This window comes from Pseudochaenichthys georgianus, chromosome 24 (assembly GCF_902827115.2).
Source record: "Pseudochaenichthys georgianus chromosome 24, fPseGeo1.2, whole genome shotgun sequence".
NCBI lineage: Eukaryota > Metazoa > Chordata > Actinopteri > Perciformes > Channichthyidae > Pseudochaenichthys > Pseudochaenichthys georgianus.
The window spans coordinates 15172374-15189494 of record NC_047526.1 but is presented as its reverse complement, the minus strand read 5'-3'; the positions used below and the strand labels follow the sequence as shown (position 1 = coordinate 15189494).

The 17121-nt window shown below is 41.2% G+C and overlaps 1 protein-coding gene across 2 annotated transcripts in view; it reads left to right on the top strand.

The window, feature by feature from the left end:
* Positions 1–17121, top strand: part of mdga2a (MAM domain containing glycosylphosphatidylinositol anchor 2a) — a 198938-nt gene that overhangs the window by 104499 nt on the left and 77318 nt on the right. For both annotated transcript variants that reach the window (XM_034075704.2, XM_034075703.2), the window contains exons 7-8: positions 6569–6660; positions 10395–10632. In XM_034075704.2, coding sequence (XP_033931595.1) covers positions 6569–6660; positions 10395–10632 — 330 coding nt within the window. The remainder of the gene's footprint in view (positions 1–6568; positions 6661–10394; positions 10633–17121) is intronic.

Here is a 17121-nt window from a genome sequence, read left to right as displayed (position 1 = left end):
GTAGATGTTTTTGTTGAAGTGGGCATCTGGCCTGGCATTTTGTATTCATGTCTCCCCGCTCACACAGACTCTGCACATGTGTTTCCCGTCTTTTTCGCTAAGCAATGTGTTTCCCCTCTGTGTGATGTCGAGAAATGAGCGTTGCCGTAGCTATCAAAGATGCAGAAAATCAAACGCAGCTGTGTTGTCGTCAGATTTTCTCGACAATTCCTCCAGGGGCTCGTGACAAAATGCAGGTATGAAGCTCTCACACCCAAGACATCCATCACGGCGGCTGCTAAAGTAGACACAACTTATTCAGCACAAATCAAACACACTGGCTTCCATCAACAATTTGTACCTCTGATTGGAAGCTTGCTGATATTTATAGAGAAGCATGAATGCAATCTTTTTTTCCAGTGTGAGTTCCCCACTGTTTATATTTAGATTGTTTGGTGGGGAGAAAACAATCATGACATTCTGTGTAAAATCCCGGCTGTCAGCATGTGAATCAACATGTGAATGACCCTTATCAAATATGCTTTGGAATAAATTATATTTGAAAGCTGAATATATTTCCATTCATGAATGCCAGATGTAATGGCTGGATAGGCAGACCTGGCACAGGCGGTCAGTCTCCTGGGCCGAGGCCCTACGGACTGCCTGTGTGTATTTGTGTACAAGTGTGCCTGTACATGTGCACGTGCCAGTTTTGTTTGTGCTTTCGGCGGCCGTGTGTGCATGTGAATCCTTTTTGACACAAATTAAAGCCTGAGGTCAGCCAGAAGGTTGAGAGCAGCGTTTAGGCCTCATTTTCTTCCCGCCAAAGGACGGACATGTGTGAGTGGCCGGGATATTGTAAAGGTGCTGATGCGTGCGGGGAATGTGTTGGTGCTAATGTGAAGATGCATGGAGGGATAATAGGACAATGAAAGGTGTTTTGGACGGCTGTACGAATGTGTCTTTGAGCCAATGCCTTGTGTTTTAAACCGTGCTAATGCCCCGTGTCCTTAGTTGTGTTTAACCTTGAGCGAATGAGACGAGGCAGTTTGAGGGACATCCATCTGGCTCTGAGAGATGAGCCCGGATTCACATGCTGATATTCTCTGCGAGAGTGAATGAGCTCAGTTTGATGCCTGCTGTGAGACGGACAGACAGAAGGGACTGAAAAATGAGACGGTCCGATGGGAAGACCGAGTGAAAATGGAGTGAGATGCATTTTTATTTCCTGCCAGACAAAAGCAGTGACCCTTGGAGAGGGTGGGACACACATGGAAACGTCTTTTTTTTTTCTTGCTGTATCTGTGCATAAGAGACGCTTTTGTGTCTCTGTCATTTTGTGCCTACTGACACTATAAGTGCATGTCATAATCAGTATGTCAGGGCCGTGTTTGTACTTTTGCCCTGCTAAGAATCTCCCCCGAGGTGGTATTGTAATATGGCCGCGTGACAGGAGCTCTCTGTGGAAGACCAGGGATTTTTCTCTTTGTGTGATTATCTGCGCTTTTCATGTTCAGGTCACCCAGTATTCCCACAGGCTATTAAAGCTACGGAGAACCATAAAGGCTCATTGCCGGTGAAAGCACTTCAGTGTGCGGTACAGAGGAAGGAACACTTTAATATGTTCGGTAATGATCCAAAAGAATGCCTTGGGTATCCATGGTATCACTGCTGAACCATATGCAATCTTTCAGCCAAAATAGGATGCAGGAGAAAATGTAATGCAAATGTGAGTACATGCAGAGCCACCCCCCGCTCTCTTCTCTTGAATTGACCATGGTATACCTACTTTAAGTAAGCATGCTGCCACAGTCAAGGTTCAATGACAGAAAAGCTCTGATGGTGATAACAGGAGCCCAGCTTATAAAACGCATCAATAATTCATGTAGAATTTGTTTGTGCGTAGGTTGACTTGTGTTTTGTAATCCATTTCCTCAGATACTGACTTGTTTTTTATTTAAACAGGCTTTGATGTTATATACTGGTGCCTGAGATGTGTAATTGCATATGGATACATCTACAGAGTGTGTCCTGCTTTAGTTTGCACCTAATAAAGTAGCTTCCACTAAACCCTTACTAAGTCGAAAAGGAATTCTGCTGCGAGTTTTAAATGTTTAATACTGAAATATAAAAAGGTTTCGCTTTGTTGACCCTGACAGAGGTGCCTTATATCAACCTCAAACTTCACAGACTTTTTAGACAAAGGTTGCCACTGTTTTTCACCAACAGTTTGCACGAAAACAAAAATGTAACATGTTAGCATGAAAGCTCAGTCTTAACCCAGACTTTGACCCCTCACATATTAGTTAAATACTGTCTTACTATTCCGAATGTATACACGTAATTTTGCAAGATATTAATGATGTTGGAGGAACAATAGTCAGAGACACAGTTCACCCCCAGAGTAAATGGTTAAAGATTTATGTGACTTTTGCCACAAACTTGATTATCAGTAATGAGGAAAGACGAGTGACCATAAAGTCTCCCAACTCACCTCACATCCTCAACATTTCAAAATATTTCCTCCCATGCATAAGGGGAACCATTTTAGTCACTGCAGCTGTCCGGCACAATGTACTACATCCAGGTAAAGCCCCCTTATCTCTCTTGTACACACATGTAGTCAAATCACAGGAATTCCTACACACTTTTCAATATTTATAGTCAGGACAAATTGCAGGAAAGGAGGTTTGGAGGTAAGGAGGAAATAACCCAATTCTGAAATATGCCTGAGTGCACTTACACTTTGCAACACTGGGCTTTTGAACGCGCACTGCAGCTGTGAGGAGACATGGGGAGGCTGAGTCACCGGGAGGAGAAGTGGGCCAACATTAAAGAACAGAAAAGTGACATTGAGATTTATCCTGACATTCCTACTACTCCTTCTTTAACTACTGTAGCAAAGGTATTTGGTTGTAGGATTAAAAAAGAACAAGTGATTGATTTCAAATGTATGTTTGCATGTTGCATTGTAGACTTTTAGAATACAATAAGTCTTCAATTAAATATTTATTGTATTTTTCTACAAAATAGCTGTAAAAAGAAAACCTATATCAGATTTTTTTTTTCAACATCAAACCCAGTGAGAAGGAGGTGGTTTTTGCTTTTCTATATGTTTTCATTGACATTGATGTTAGAGCTGGTGCTTGATGGTAATGTGTTCTGATCAGTATGATAATGGCGTGCTGGTATTATCATAGATATTAAAAAAGTGGAGCATGAGCAGCCAGGTCACTCCACACTATAATCTGTTCTTCACTAATGTCAAAGTCCAGTTAATATATATGCAAGTAACCTACTTTACTGAGCATGGACCTCTACGTTTATACTTTGACTCTACAAGCACAGGTACATTAAAATGACCCTCCGGTTTGACTTTCCATCATGCCCTCACCGGAAGCACCAAGTCATGAAGAAATTAACTTTTTCTTTAATGATTTGGTCCTTGGGTTAAGAAGATTTGATTTGGAAACCAGATCAGTCAACATTTGCATTTAATATGAAAAGCCAACAAGTACCACAAAGGCCGGCAACAAGATCCTTGATATAAATTGGAGCTTGCAGCCCTGCGGCTATGTTCAAGTTTCCTTTCTATTTGAATAGTTAAACAGTTAAATGATGCACAGATATTCATGAATGTGAGGACTGAAAGACCCAGGGCTGAAGTGCTGTGGTTAATTTGCACCTGCTGATGGTTTCAGGGATACTTCACCTTGATGAGGGAAAATCCTTAACAACTTTTCTATGTAGTACTTAAGCCCGTATCCTGTTCCCTTAAGTCTACTTGCACACTTTGCATTCAAATCAGCCTCAGCAGTGAATTAAAAAACTGATTTTTAAAAGGGTAACACTTCTGCGTCCAGTTTCTTCAAGATGGAGCTTAAATGTGCTGCTTAATAGATCATTTACACGTTCCAGTTGAAGCAAACACTCAGTGATTTGTGAATAGCTCCTTATCAACTTCTTTCTCACATGATGTCAGTGAAATATAACTACAGCAATTAGCTGGATTTTGCCTTGGGAGCAAAAATGGGCATGAACCAATCGGAGGCTCTGGGATTTCATAATAGCAATGTATGGATCCTTGGGAAAGATACTTAACCCTAAAGGCATGTAATGTAATGTAAGCATTTTATCCAGCCAAAAGGTCAAATGTTGAAGTATTAAGTCAGCTAATCCGCAAATGTGAGTTAATATGTATGAGTCATGGTTGTAAGTGTATTGCTGAGAAAGAGGCAACACTGATAATGTGTTCGACAGTAAACACAAAGAAAAAGACAAGATGTGTTAAACGCAAGTGGAAAGATTGGGTTAACTTTAATTAGATTATAGGAATGCCATTCAGAATGTACCGGTTGATTTCAAATTCAATTTAGGTGAACAAAATGCAACAGAATAAAATTGAAAAGTTATCTTTTGTATCTACGAGCGCTACAGTCACCAGCAGAAAAATCTGACTTCTTGGCTCATTTATGTTATTGAAGATATACATAAGTAATGATTGTTTGAAGCTCCCTACAAGTTTCTTGTCAAAGTAGGCCAAGTATTCAACAATAAAAACAGCAGTTGCTTTGATCCAAGCATTCTATAATAGAGGAGTGTACAAGGAAGGAGGCAATAACATACTCCATTTCAGAATAATACAGAATAAAGTACCTATTGTCAAAGATGGACTACACGTGATGTGGAAAACTCTTCAGTCAGTCTTACATTTATTTTTTTCAGAGCACTGCCTTAAAATGTTCAGCCACTTTAGAATACCTGTTAGTCTTTTGACAGCAAGTAGACATCTGTAACTCAACAGTATGACCTGAGTGTATCCGTCTGACAGACAACTCCGCACACAAAGATTACATCTGGCCTTACAGTGAGGCAGGCTCTGTGTTTGTCAAGTGCCGTGGCGCTGCTTTAAGTTGAGGGAAGAATATACTTGAGACGGAGGAATGTAAAAAGAGGAAAGCTGTTAATCCAAATGTTTATCCGCTGTCACCTGTGACAGCATAATGGCTTGCGCAATATGTGCGCGTGTGTTCGTGGATGACATAAAGCTTTCTAAAGACGTGAGTCTGCTATGGATGTCGCTGAGAAAAGCCTTTTCAAACTGTCAAGATGGAACTACAACTCTGTCTCTGAGTGTATTCTGACATGTATTATCGAGGGAAATGTGTGTTTCCTTACAGAAATGCTCACCTAATGGCTTCCACCGCTGAGTTTGTATCGAGTCATTAAACTGCATGTTGGCTTTAAGGAAAACCAAAGTGTGTTGTGCACGTTGTAAATGTACACTGTGATGCAGAGCTGAACCCGAATGGGAAGTAATCGTGGCTTGTAGTAATGCTTTGTATTATCTCCACATAAAGGTCACACACATATGCTGCTTACCATATTATGCTAATTGCCCCACTTCCCGTGCTGGTGCTATTGGATTACAAACAACATGATTGATAGGCAGTACCTTGGAGAATGACAATATGTATGATACAAGAATAAATGCAAATGCACAGCGGCGTTTTTGTGAACGTGTGTGTTGACATGATTTGTAATATTTGTGTTTGACACGCGTCAGAAATATGATTCTCCGCCTGCAGACGTTGATTTCAAAACGCGGGGAGGAAGATCACGTCAAGGTGGCGCGTGTCAATCGTCTCTCCCCTCAACCAGCGCCTCGGCAGGCATCGTAATGTCTTTTTTTTCACATTCAATTTCCTGTGTTTAAATATGACACGCAGGTTTTGTTTTTCGCTTTCCCTTTACCAAACTGAATATGATAATGTCACTCGGGAATTGCAAGATGAAAAGATTTCCACGGTGCAGTCAGTTTTTTTTTTGCTGAGGAGATGAATTGAACAGTAGGCTCGGGGTTTGGAACCAATACAGCATGTATTATAATGAAATCATCTTGTTTTTGCTGTTCACAGAAGATATGCTTTGAAAATGGAGTTTGCAAACCAAATTGAATTAGAGATGGTGGATACTTTGTTAGGTATCTCTCCAATTTCACATTGTGTGTACTCACTTCAATGCTATCGTATTCAGTCCGTAGCTATCAATCTTAATGTTGGTTCAAAGCTGTAGACTTCAAAACAAACATTCATTCTGTTTTTTTCTGTTCACTTTTCTGTTCTACCCTTGTGCCGCATCAAAAGCTAAACTTTTGGTTGTTGTTTGAGAAGAACAGTTACAGTTGTCATATCCAGATCTACTCCTACACTTCTGGTTAAATACCACTTTTGTGATACCACAACCCCCGGTACTGAAGTCACGCATCTAAATGATCTCAGACAGCTGTGACAAAATGTGTAATGTCTAAAGTGCTTGAAGGCTGAGCAGGTTTCCGTAACACTCAGGTTTACGGTGTGCGCACCAGAGATGCATTACAACGATCTACAGCCCGAGTAAGGACATTGGGCAAAGACGAAAAATCAATTCAAAAAATCTATAAAGTCCTGTCTTTTGGATTACATCTCAGAAATCACATCAATATGACAAGGAGAGCCTACAGTCATTTTCTTTCAGGGTCCTCTCCAGCAGCCTGCTGCAAAATGGTAGTGCAATTATACATCTAATCAAATGGATTATCTCTTCACAGCTTTGAAAAAGGGGCGTTTCTGGATCACTCCCGACCCCTACCACAATGACGACAACATCCAGATCGGACGAGAAGTCAAGATATCCTGTCAGGTACAGTCACACAGCAAAACGATACACTGCTGCACAGCTCCAGGATCAGTCTAACCTCTGGCCTGCTGGAAATCACACTAGTTATCACATGGTGGGAAAATCACACTTGTTATCACATGTGTTAAAGTGTAAATCATGTGTGTGTATCGCCCTTCCTTATGAAAAATACGTATCCATGCCAATGTATTGTATTCTCTATATATATAGCACAGTATTATGTTCTATTGCGAAATTAATGTAGTCTTCTGAGCATATATTTATTACATGTTAAAAACACACCTTGAACAGTTTGATATCATTTTTACTTATTAAGTTAACATATCATAAGGCAGCAAATATAGCTTGTATATACTTTATTAAGTTTGCTGGCTGTGGTGCAGTGACGCGTCCTAAAACCCGGAAGTAAGCTTCTTCCGGTTCCCTCGACAAAAAAGCAATGCAATTTCTCCATAGGATTTTGGAAAATAGCTCGAAATAAGGTCTGAAAATGATAAAAGTAGGGTGGACATGTGGAGATTATCCGACTGAACAAAACGTGATCCGTCTCTTAAATGTGTGTCAACCACAGACCTTATTTCGAGCTATTTTCCAAAATCCTATGGAGAAATTGCATTGCTTTTTTGTCGTGGGAACCGGAAGAAGCTTACTTCCGGGTTTTAGGACGCGTCACTGCACCACTCTATAGCAGGAAGTGGATCAAAACCTTGAGCCAGGGGAGTCCAAACATCGGACCGCAGCAAATTAAAAAAGTATAGTGAAATATGGCCCACAAATTAAACTTGTGCTTGTCTATTGTATCATTGAACTTCTGAAATATATATGTAAAAAATGTAAATATATTACACCGTAGTATGCATGTATGGAGTTAGATTTGGGTCAATATTCTAGCGCGTAAAACAAGCTACTCACGAGCGGAAAATGTGCTTTTACACGCGCATAAAATGACCCTCGCGCGCAGATTAAACCCCCGCGAGCGGCTCTGCGCCCGCGAGTGGCTCTGCGCTCGCTCGTGAGAGAGACAGCCTTCTTGCTCGCTCGCGGGAGTGTCAGCCTCGCGGAGTCTGTCTACGCGCGCGTGAAAAGTTTCTGGGATTTTGGAGCGGAGCCACTGGACTTTGATTGACAGCTGCAAGAAAACCCGAAGTTGCCAGGTTTGATAAATGCCTGCACTACCAAGAGCCGAGGAGTGACGGCAGCAAAATCAGTTGGACGAGATTGAATGGTAAAATTGTCCATAAAAAACTATTATATTCGTAAAGTGTACAGCTAATATATATATATATATATATATATAACAATTTATTTTATATATATATATATATATATATATATATATATAACAATTTATTTTATATAAAACAATATATTTTTGAGTGGGCTGTATCTGTCGAAAATTGCTAGCTACACGTGTTGTGTTTATTTATGTGTAAATCATTTTTACACACAAAATGTGTTACATGCCCCTAACACACAATGTGCACATTTTACACATTGTGTGTCATAAATGTGTAACCAAGATGAACACACTCATTTGTTATTTCTGCACATTTTGTGTTATATTTCTTTAACCAGAATTAACCTTTGATTGTGTTATATCTGCACATTGTGTGTCAATGACGATTACTGGAAGTACCAGGTGGTGGATATGGTTTTTATTCAAAAAAATTGAATGCAAGAATAAATTCATTGGACATTTATTTACAAGGATTTCATTAGCACAATATGTCATTAAGAAAATAATTGTTAACATTTAAAAACATTAATATTTTTCTAATTCATCAAATGTTGACAGAATAGATCATTCATAAAATCACACCTAAAAAAACCTTATACCTTGGTTAAAACAAACTTAATATTCAGCAAACTATTGTTGTAAATGACTTTCAGCTGAGGGAATATAGTGATGAGACTCTTCACAAGGACCACCTTTTCAGTGTTGGATGGATAATTAAGGATTAAAATGAATGACAAGTGAGCTATTTATTTTTTATTTTTCAAAAAGAATACAAAAAGTTCTAGCATACAAATATTACAAATGCGTGATAATAAAGCAATTGGTTATAAAGAATGTCCTTTTGTATCAAGCAAATAATTTTTTACAACCAATATATCACTTAAATGCAACACTTATATATACACATATGGACCACTTTACCATTCAATCTCGTCCAACTGATTTTGCTGCCGTCTCTCCTCGGCTCTTGGTAGTTCAGGCATTTATCAAACCTGGCAACCCCGGGTTTCCTTGCAGCTGTCAATCAAAGTCCAGTGGCTCCGCCCCAAAGTGCCAGAAACTTTTCACGCGCGCGTAGACAGACTCCGCGAGGCTGACACTCCCGCGAGCGAGCAAGAAGGCTGTTTCTCTCGCGAGCGAGCGCAGAGCCACTCGCGGGCGCAGAGCCGCTCGCGGGGGTTTAATCTGCGCGCGAGGGTCATTTTATGCGCGTGTAAAAGCACATTTTCAGCTCGTGAGTAGCTTGTTTTACGCGCTAGAATATTGACCCAAATCTGACTCCATATGCATGTGTTAATAAGCCCACTTTGCAAATAAATTCAGACAATCAAAGTTGGAAACATTTTCTAACCAATCTAAGATGATAAGAAAAAAACCAAACAACTTCTTAACATAACAAGCTTGAAATATACCCTTCGTATTTCCCCTTATAATAAGCAGTGGCGAACCGTGGCCATCACAACTGGACCTTCTGTAGACACACCCACCCCCCGCCGCCGCCCCTCCCCCTCCGCGGCATTATAATGTCCGTCTTTTCACTGAATTGTCGTCTTGAAAAGGGTCCTCACAACAATCCGCAACAACTTCATCTTCACCTGTTGCACTTGTCATTTCAACGTTAAAATCAATAAAACGGCATGAATTGCTTCGTGGCATTCATCTAGATCCTCTGCCTCGAGCCAGTTAACTAGCGGGCCTTCTAGAGTACCCTGGAACCGAGGGAAACTCTGGAAGAACACGCCCATTGGCTACAAATCAATATATGATTGGTTGATCAAACTGTCAGTCCAAACGTACGCTCTCATTCAGTGCAACGGCCAGGGAATTCTATCAAGGATGTAGAATACCTTGGTTGAAGGATATTCTACGCAGAGACCCAGAACAAGATCTGATTGGTTGCTTTCTTTTCTAACACAAAACCACTGAAATGCGTAGTGCATGGTCCGAGAAGGACAAACAAATCAACGTAACACTGTAATATTACAGATCAACAACACAGATACCATTCTCATTTATTCATTTTATTACATTTTATTTATATAATTAAATCGATTTTTTTTTTGTATGTTTTATCTGAGTGTTCCAGGGTATTCTCTGAATACCTTGAAGGCCCTGACGGTTCGCCACTGATAATAAGTAATCTGAGGCTTCTGTTCTAAGGAATGAGCTGCAACACTTTTTGTAACAAAATAAATGAAACCCGATGGGGAGCTGTGATGTAGGCTGTTGTTTTCTTAAGGCATTTTCAAGTATCAAGCATCCTTTACATACATTTGATTGATTTTTCTAACTTACAACTTAACTTATGGGGCAATATACCTCACCTCTAGCGGCCCACTCCTTGGTATATGTTTCTGTATGTGGCCCTCTGTGAAAAAAGTGTGGATACCCCTGCCCTGAGCTCTGCAGTTGGACCATGTCAAATAAACAGCCACATGCATGAAGTCATAGTGAGTAACTCATCAGTGCAGCATAAATGATGTCATGCTGAATGTCCCAGGTGGAGGCGACCCCACCAGAGGAGCTGACCTTTAGCTGGCTGAAGAATGGCCGTGCCCTGCGGAGCTCGGAGCGTATGGTCATCACCCAGACGGACCCCGACATCTCCCCCGGGACCACCAACCTGGACATCATAGACCTCAAGTTCACCGACTTCGGCACCTACACCTGCGTGGCGGCGCTGAAGGGCGGAGGCATCCCTGAGATCAGCATTGACGTCAATATCTCCTCCACAACTGGTGAGCCTCACACCCCTTTGTGTCAGTGACGCATCTACACCCCCCCCCCCCCCCAACACCTCTGACACATTTACACACATCTTGAAGCTAATTTAGTCATACACACATGCTTTAGAAGATCATGCAAGATTGAAAATGTCAAATGACGAAGCAGAGATTAACAAAAAAACAGGCAGTGTTTCTTAGACTGTGGGACGTCAGCTTTTTAAATCAAGCAGAAAGTCTAATTTTGTTTTGTTTTTGCTATCAATCCTATCAGTTTATTATTCCAATGGTTTCTAGCTAACCTTTTTTCTTTGTTAAAACTAAGGATTTTAAACTATCCATTGCATTTTAAATCTATTTTTTACGACAACGATAAGTCCAGTAGTTCAAAGTTAAACTTGCTATACTGTACACTTTCTAATTACAACTTAAAGGAGTAGAATAAATGATATAGCTTGCTATGGCTCTAGGTAAGTAGTTTATAAAGTTAAACTTAAAAATGATTGTAACATGTCAAATCAACCTGATTTTTCAAGTAGAGTTGCCATGCTCCCAGATTTGAGCAGCCTAGTTGGTGTTTAAAATATAGGAATGATAGCAAAAATGTGAAATAAGACTAGCTTGTAGGATGTTTTTGTTTTCCTAAATTGGTCAGTTCATCCAAATCCTTTAAAACGTTGTACCTAAACAATGGAGGAAATGTAGCATTATCTATTGTATTAACAGAATTGAAAAGTTGAAATTTGAGATGTTTTAGGTTATTTTAGAGGGAATTTAATGGTCTTTTCTTTTTTTTATAAATATATATATATTTATGGCTTAAGTAGCACAAGCAAAACGTATCCGCCTTTGAACAGATAAAAGACAAGATACTGAGTGTGATTTGGATGAACAGACCCTTTAAATCACTGTCTGCGCAGGATAAGAACGCTTATATGTTTTGACTGCTGTTCACTGCCTCACTCAATTCCAGTAATCTGTCCCATGCCAAAGCCTGTTCTTCTCTAATTCCTACTCACAGCACCCAACAATTAATGGTCGATTGGACTTCCTTTGAACCAAAGCTGAATCCATCCGTCCGCCTAATCAGAGACTAAACATCCATTGTCCTCCCATCTAATTGGCTGCCTCCACCACTGTTCCGACTAACGTTTTGTATACATGTACACGGCATGTTAATAACAGACCATACCAGTCCACCTTGTCTACTGAGCTGCATCATTATAGCTTCAATCGTGGCATGTTGAGTAGTCTCATAGAAAGAGAACAGTGTTCCAGCAGCTGTTCATTGTGTCTTGGAGACATTACATCACTTGTTTCAAAAAGAAGACAAGGCGTAGGTGTTTAAAGAAATCGTTCAATCTTTAACAGTTTAATCAAAGGACAACATCTGCTTTCAAACATCCATTTTCTTTTCCATTGTTTTAGCATCAATCAAGTCAGATGTCATAAGAGTCAACAAAAGAGCCTGACTTACAGTGGATGATTGCTACATAGCATTGGGTACTGTTAACCATTTGTTCTGTGCGTACTCTGCGAGGCTCTGCGATAATGATTGTAAAAGAAACTCATGTAATATGAAAGGAATCGTGGTAATCGGTAATTCCCATTGTAAAGTCAATCAAACGGCGGCATGTGTGGTCATGCTTGGGTAATTACTTCATCGTCCATAGCAATAGGATGTGACCCATTTGACCCAGTGTGCCACCTTTGGGAATCTCAGATATTCCGTGAGTTGTTGCCACTAGATTGGAGATGAATTGGTTTTCAGTTCATTTTCCTGGTGTGTTTGTACCTGATAAATTACTTTTGGGTGTGATATTTCCGATTGGGTTCATCCCAATCTTTATTCCACGTTTACCACGCACACACACACGCACCTTTACCTCCTCTCACGTCTTGCTTTCCTCCCGCGCACACACCTCTCTGCCTCTCACAGCGCGAACATGAGTGGTGTGTCGACCTTGGGCGCATCATTATTGTGAGATAATCCTTTGATAATCCCTGCGCTACAAAACAGTGGGATCAATCGCACCGTCCAAGATTGTTTCCTCATTATCTTTTAAGTAGTGCAGTCTCTTCTTTTGGAGTGCCATGGCGATGGAGTTGCATTAACACAGAAGCTTTAATGTGAAACACAAATGGTGTCTGACTGAGGAAATTACCGAGGAAAATGACTTTTGTGATCATATGAAATGAAAGGTTTCCTTAAGGCTTTAATGTGAGTGCTTCTTAAGCGTTCATTGTTCCAGTCAGATGTGTTTGTAGGAAATATTATGAAAGTGTTGCATTGTCTTTAAGCTGTTCCTCCTCATTGGAAATAATATATTGAATTGTGCGCTTCCATTAACAATACCTGTCGCTTCACTGGGTTGAGAAGTTCTGTCATGTGAGGCGCTTCTTTCCGTCAGGTTGAGATTGAATCGGAGCAGTGTCTTCACTGAGCGGCACAGTATAGCTGTTGTGAACTAAAGCGTCTTGTGCCTGTGCCTCGCCATACGCCTGCGGCCGGTTTTGGGTTGAATAAGCCCTGTTGTTGTTCCTCTGCATGTTTTCCTGAAGGGAGAGAGCCGAGCCTCAATTAGAAGTCTTAATAAAAGCGTTTAGAGGAGATTACACTGCAGGTCTGCCAGGGTTTTTCGTGCTGGGATAGTGGCTGGAAAGCGATTGAGCCTAAAGTGTTTCGAGTCTGAACACTTTGGAGCTCGCTGGCTGTCCCAGCTTTGGCTTCCAGATTCCAAACCCAGATTTAGCCCCAGCCGACGGCACCGCTTTTATAAAAGAAAAGAATATTTATTACGTTCCATTCTTTCAACTCAGATTCCAACAGCGTGCATTATTCCACATTTTTGCAAAACAGGGCTCATATTTGCTATCATGGCACGTTTATTAAATAAGCAACTTCTTTGCTCGTCCAGGCTAATACTTATTTATGAGCGTGGTCTGGAAACAAGGACACCGACCTCCCCATTGGATACTCTCAGGATTAAGAACAGCATGACACAGGAACAACTGAAAAGAGTTATGAGACTTCTAACTTAGTTGGATAGATGCTATCTTATTAATCCTCTCATCATTAGTCTGCATGTTACATGTGTGTATAGTGGCTGTGTCTTGCTGGATTATTGTGAGATAATATTTGCCATTCTATGGTTATGTGACTTTAGATTGGAGCCACCATTGGGACCACATTAGAGAAACATCTTTAATAGCATCTACAATGATTACGGTTGGATTCTTGACATGTAAAGCTGATACCCGCTTATTGCAGCTCTAATTACTTCAAACACGTGATTCTACGGAACCTGGCGTCCAGGAAACAACACCACTGCAGCGAGAGCGGTCTGTTGATGCAGCGTAGCATCAGCACTGGGCAGCAGCCCATCCTCAGTCTGATTGATGTTCACAAAGTAAGTATTAGGAGTGAAAGTCACCGCTCTCTTCTTGTGAGATAAATCCTCCCGTGATGAGTTCCTCAATTAGCATCCCACTCACACCTGAGATCCTGGCACCCCCCAGTGTTTCTGTCAATCTAAAGAATCACTGCAGTTAATGAATTAAGCAAATCAATTAAGTGCTCTGTTAATTCAAAATGAGCCAGTTTAATAAACACAAAGTCGTTTATTATTTTTTTCCTGGTATGAGTTTGAGTCATAGGAAGCTGGCTGCAGGCCGGCTCGTCTCTGTGTATCCTCCTTTCAAATGTCCTGTGGTCTGTTTGACTCTGATTCGTCATGAGCTGCCATCACTCCAGTGACCATGTAACATTTGAGTTTAATAGGGACAGTATGGCCGCTGGCTGTTGGTCGGGCTGATGTGCTTGCTTCTGTTGCAAACTCTGCAAACCTTTGCAACACCTACGGGGGGCAAAGGTTCAACTGCTGTCTGGTCACAGTGGGTGGAAACAAATTGTTTGCTGCCTTTTTTCCCCTCCATGCTTTATACTCATGTAGTTTTCACAAACGGTGGTTCTTTGTTGATGTTAGTCACATGGCCATTTTCTTTTATTGCTTTTTGAAAATGTGTTTTTGTGTTCAGTAGGAAATCCAGCTGGTCCAGCAATTGGCGGTAGACACACTTAAAGCTAATCCCTGCCTCCTTAGTTACTGTTGCTATGCACAGCAGGCATGCACTTAAAAAAAAAGACAGAGGCAGATTTTAAACTCTGCATTCTGAGCAATTTCTGAAACAATGGGTCCTTGATTTCACACTGAGGGAGACAAAAGCAGGCTTATCATTTAGCAACCACTGAAATGACATGTGTTCTTGATTGTGTCAGCTTGTAGCTTGCTTATTTATTTAGCCAGCATTTGCTCTGTAGGTTTCTTGATGAAAAACGCCATCTCCAGTTGACTTTTCTGCATTTCCTGTAAGAGGTTTCATAGATATGCACTGGATGGATGCATACATGGTACAATGCTTAAAGATTAAGGCTAGAATTAAGTGTCTAAAGCAGGAATCAGTTTCTACAGCATCTTTTTGCGGTACATTTGGAGACAAACAAGCATTATTATTTTTGTTGGTGTGTTTACAGAGGTTAAAAAGACACCAACTTTGAATTTTTTTAAGTGTAGAATATCTATCTAACTACATGTGCCTGAACATGCATATAAATCCAGAGTTTGACAGGGTTTTTGTGTCTAGATTTCCCTAAAGCTATCAATGGAATAATCACTGATCAGGACAGCAAATGGTCAGTTCGGTGGCATATTAGTCCATAATGAGTTTTCCTGAAACACAGTGAATAGGACATCACTATCTATCCCCTCAACATTGAAAAGATGGTCCAATCCATTAATTGAAGCATATAAAAAGCAGAAAGATAATGAGAAAAGTACTGCATTTTTGCAATCACACCTTAAAACCTCAAATAAAATGTCTCTGATCTCTCTCAAATGCTAAATTAGGTTAAGAAAGGCAAACTGGAGCAGTGTTTTCCAGTTTTGGATGAACAAGCCATCGGGGGTCCGGAAACAGGCCCAGTGAGCTGTGAACTGGGATGAAGGGGCCGAACAGATGTCCCAAAGCTGGGATGCTGTCCTGAGATGTTTGCCATATGACAACTGTTGATGCCACGGTCATGCCACATCCAGAAGGATAGGCATATAACCACCTGGCAGCATTTTTCAGCACGACATCTGTGGTGTTGCTGGGGAAACGTGTCAATGTAAAAAAGACTGCTGTCTGTAATCGCAATACCTTAATGGCAGTATAGCGGTAGTTATCGTACAGTCGAACTGTTTCCACTTTGATCTGAGTACATAAAATATGTTAATAAGACTAGAGCACATTATTCCCAGTGTAATGTGTTTAGCCTTGAATGCACCACCTGAAGTCATGCTTTATGGAGGTGGCCATCTGGGAAATCACCTCCCTGTCCACCTGGGAGGGAAACATGAATAGAAAACCCTCTACTCCCTCATTAACTACTGTCAACCCCCCTGAGCCATGTGCATCAACTCTGGTCCTTTTCGGGCAGTTGTTCACTACTTGGCAGCAGAAAAATGGCGGTACTTCAGGTTTGTTTCTTTGTAAACTGGGAATTGGGCCTTCCTTTTACTCTCACCTGGCGGGTAAATATAAAAAAAAAAAGAGTGTATGTGTGGCCAGAAAATCAAACTGTATCCCATGAGTGCTTTTGTGTGGAAAGCCGGCTGTTCTACATTCTCCGCCACATGAATTCATGAGGGGTTAGGGTGATTGATCGCAAGGCAAGTTGTAGGATATCAGGGGAGCTAGAAAAGAACACACACACACACACACACACACACACAGTAATATGTTTGGTCAGTAGTGTGTTGTTGCAGTTTATCAATTTACTAAGCCGATTTTAACACATGGGTGGTTATGTATTAGACTTCAGCAACTCAGGATTTATATGCCTACCCCCCTCACATATTCTCAAACGTGTCCACAGTGGACCTCTGAGACTCGTCTCTGTCCCCAGAGGCCCCGGACTCAGAGGAGCAGAGAGCATTGTGACCAACTCATTGGCCTCAAGCTGTCCAAACACACACACACTCACACATACAGAAACACATTCTGCAGGACTTGCAGTTGTAGAGAGCGCTATGTTGCCATGGTGACAGGGAGGGATGTCACAGCACTAAACCCGAAAAAAGGGGGCAGCCGGAACGTTGTTTATTTTCAAAGACGTCAATGGGCACCACTGGCTCCCGTCAATGTAAGAAAATGCAAAGTGTCGCATATTCTCACGTTGTCGGCTCACATTGGGCTCTGTCTGCCGCGGCGCTGCTGGATCCCGCTGAAAGCTTTTCAGTAATCAGTCCCTCCACATCATTCCAGCAGAGGCCCTGGAGATGTGCTGCCCTGCTGAGGCCAAACAAGGGGGTCCAGTCGCAATTTAGCCCCACAAAGTACACAAACAGACAATGTTTTCAGACTGCAACGACAACAAGAAGCATCCCATTGAGGAACTGAGGCGGGAACACAGCATGAGGTCAGCCGTGGGCGGAAAGAGAAACACTCGGCTATGCACATGCA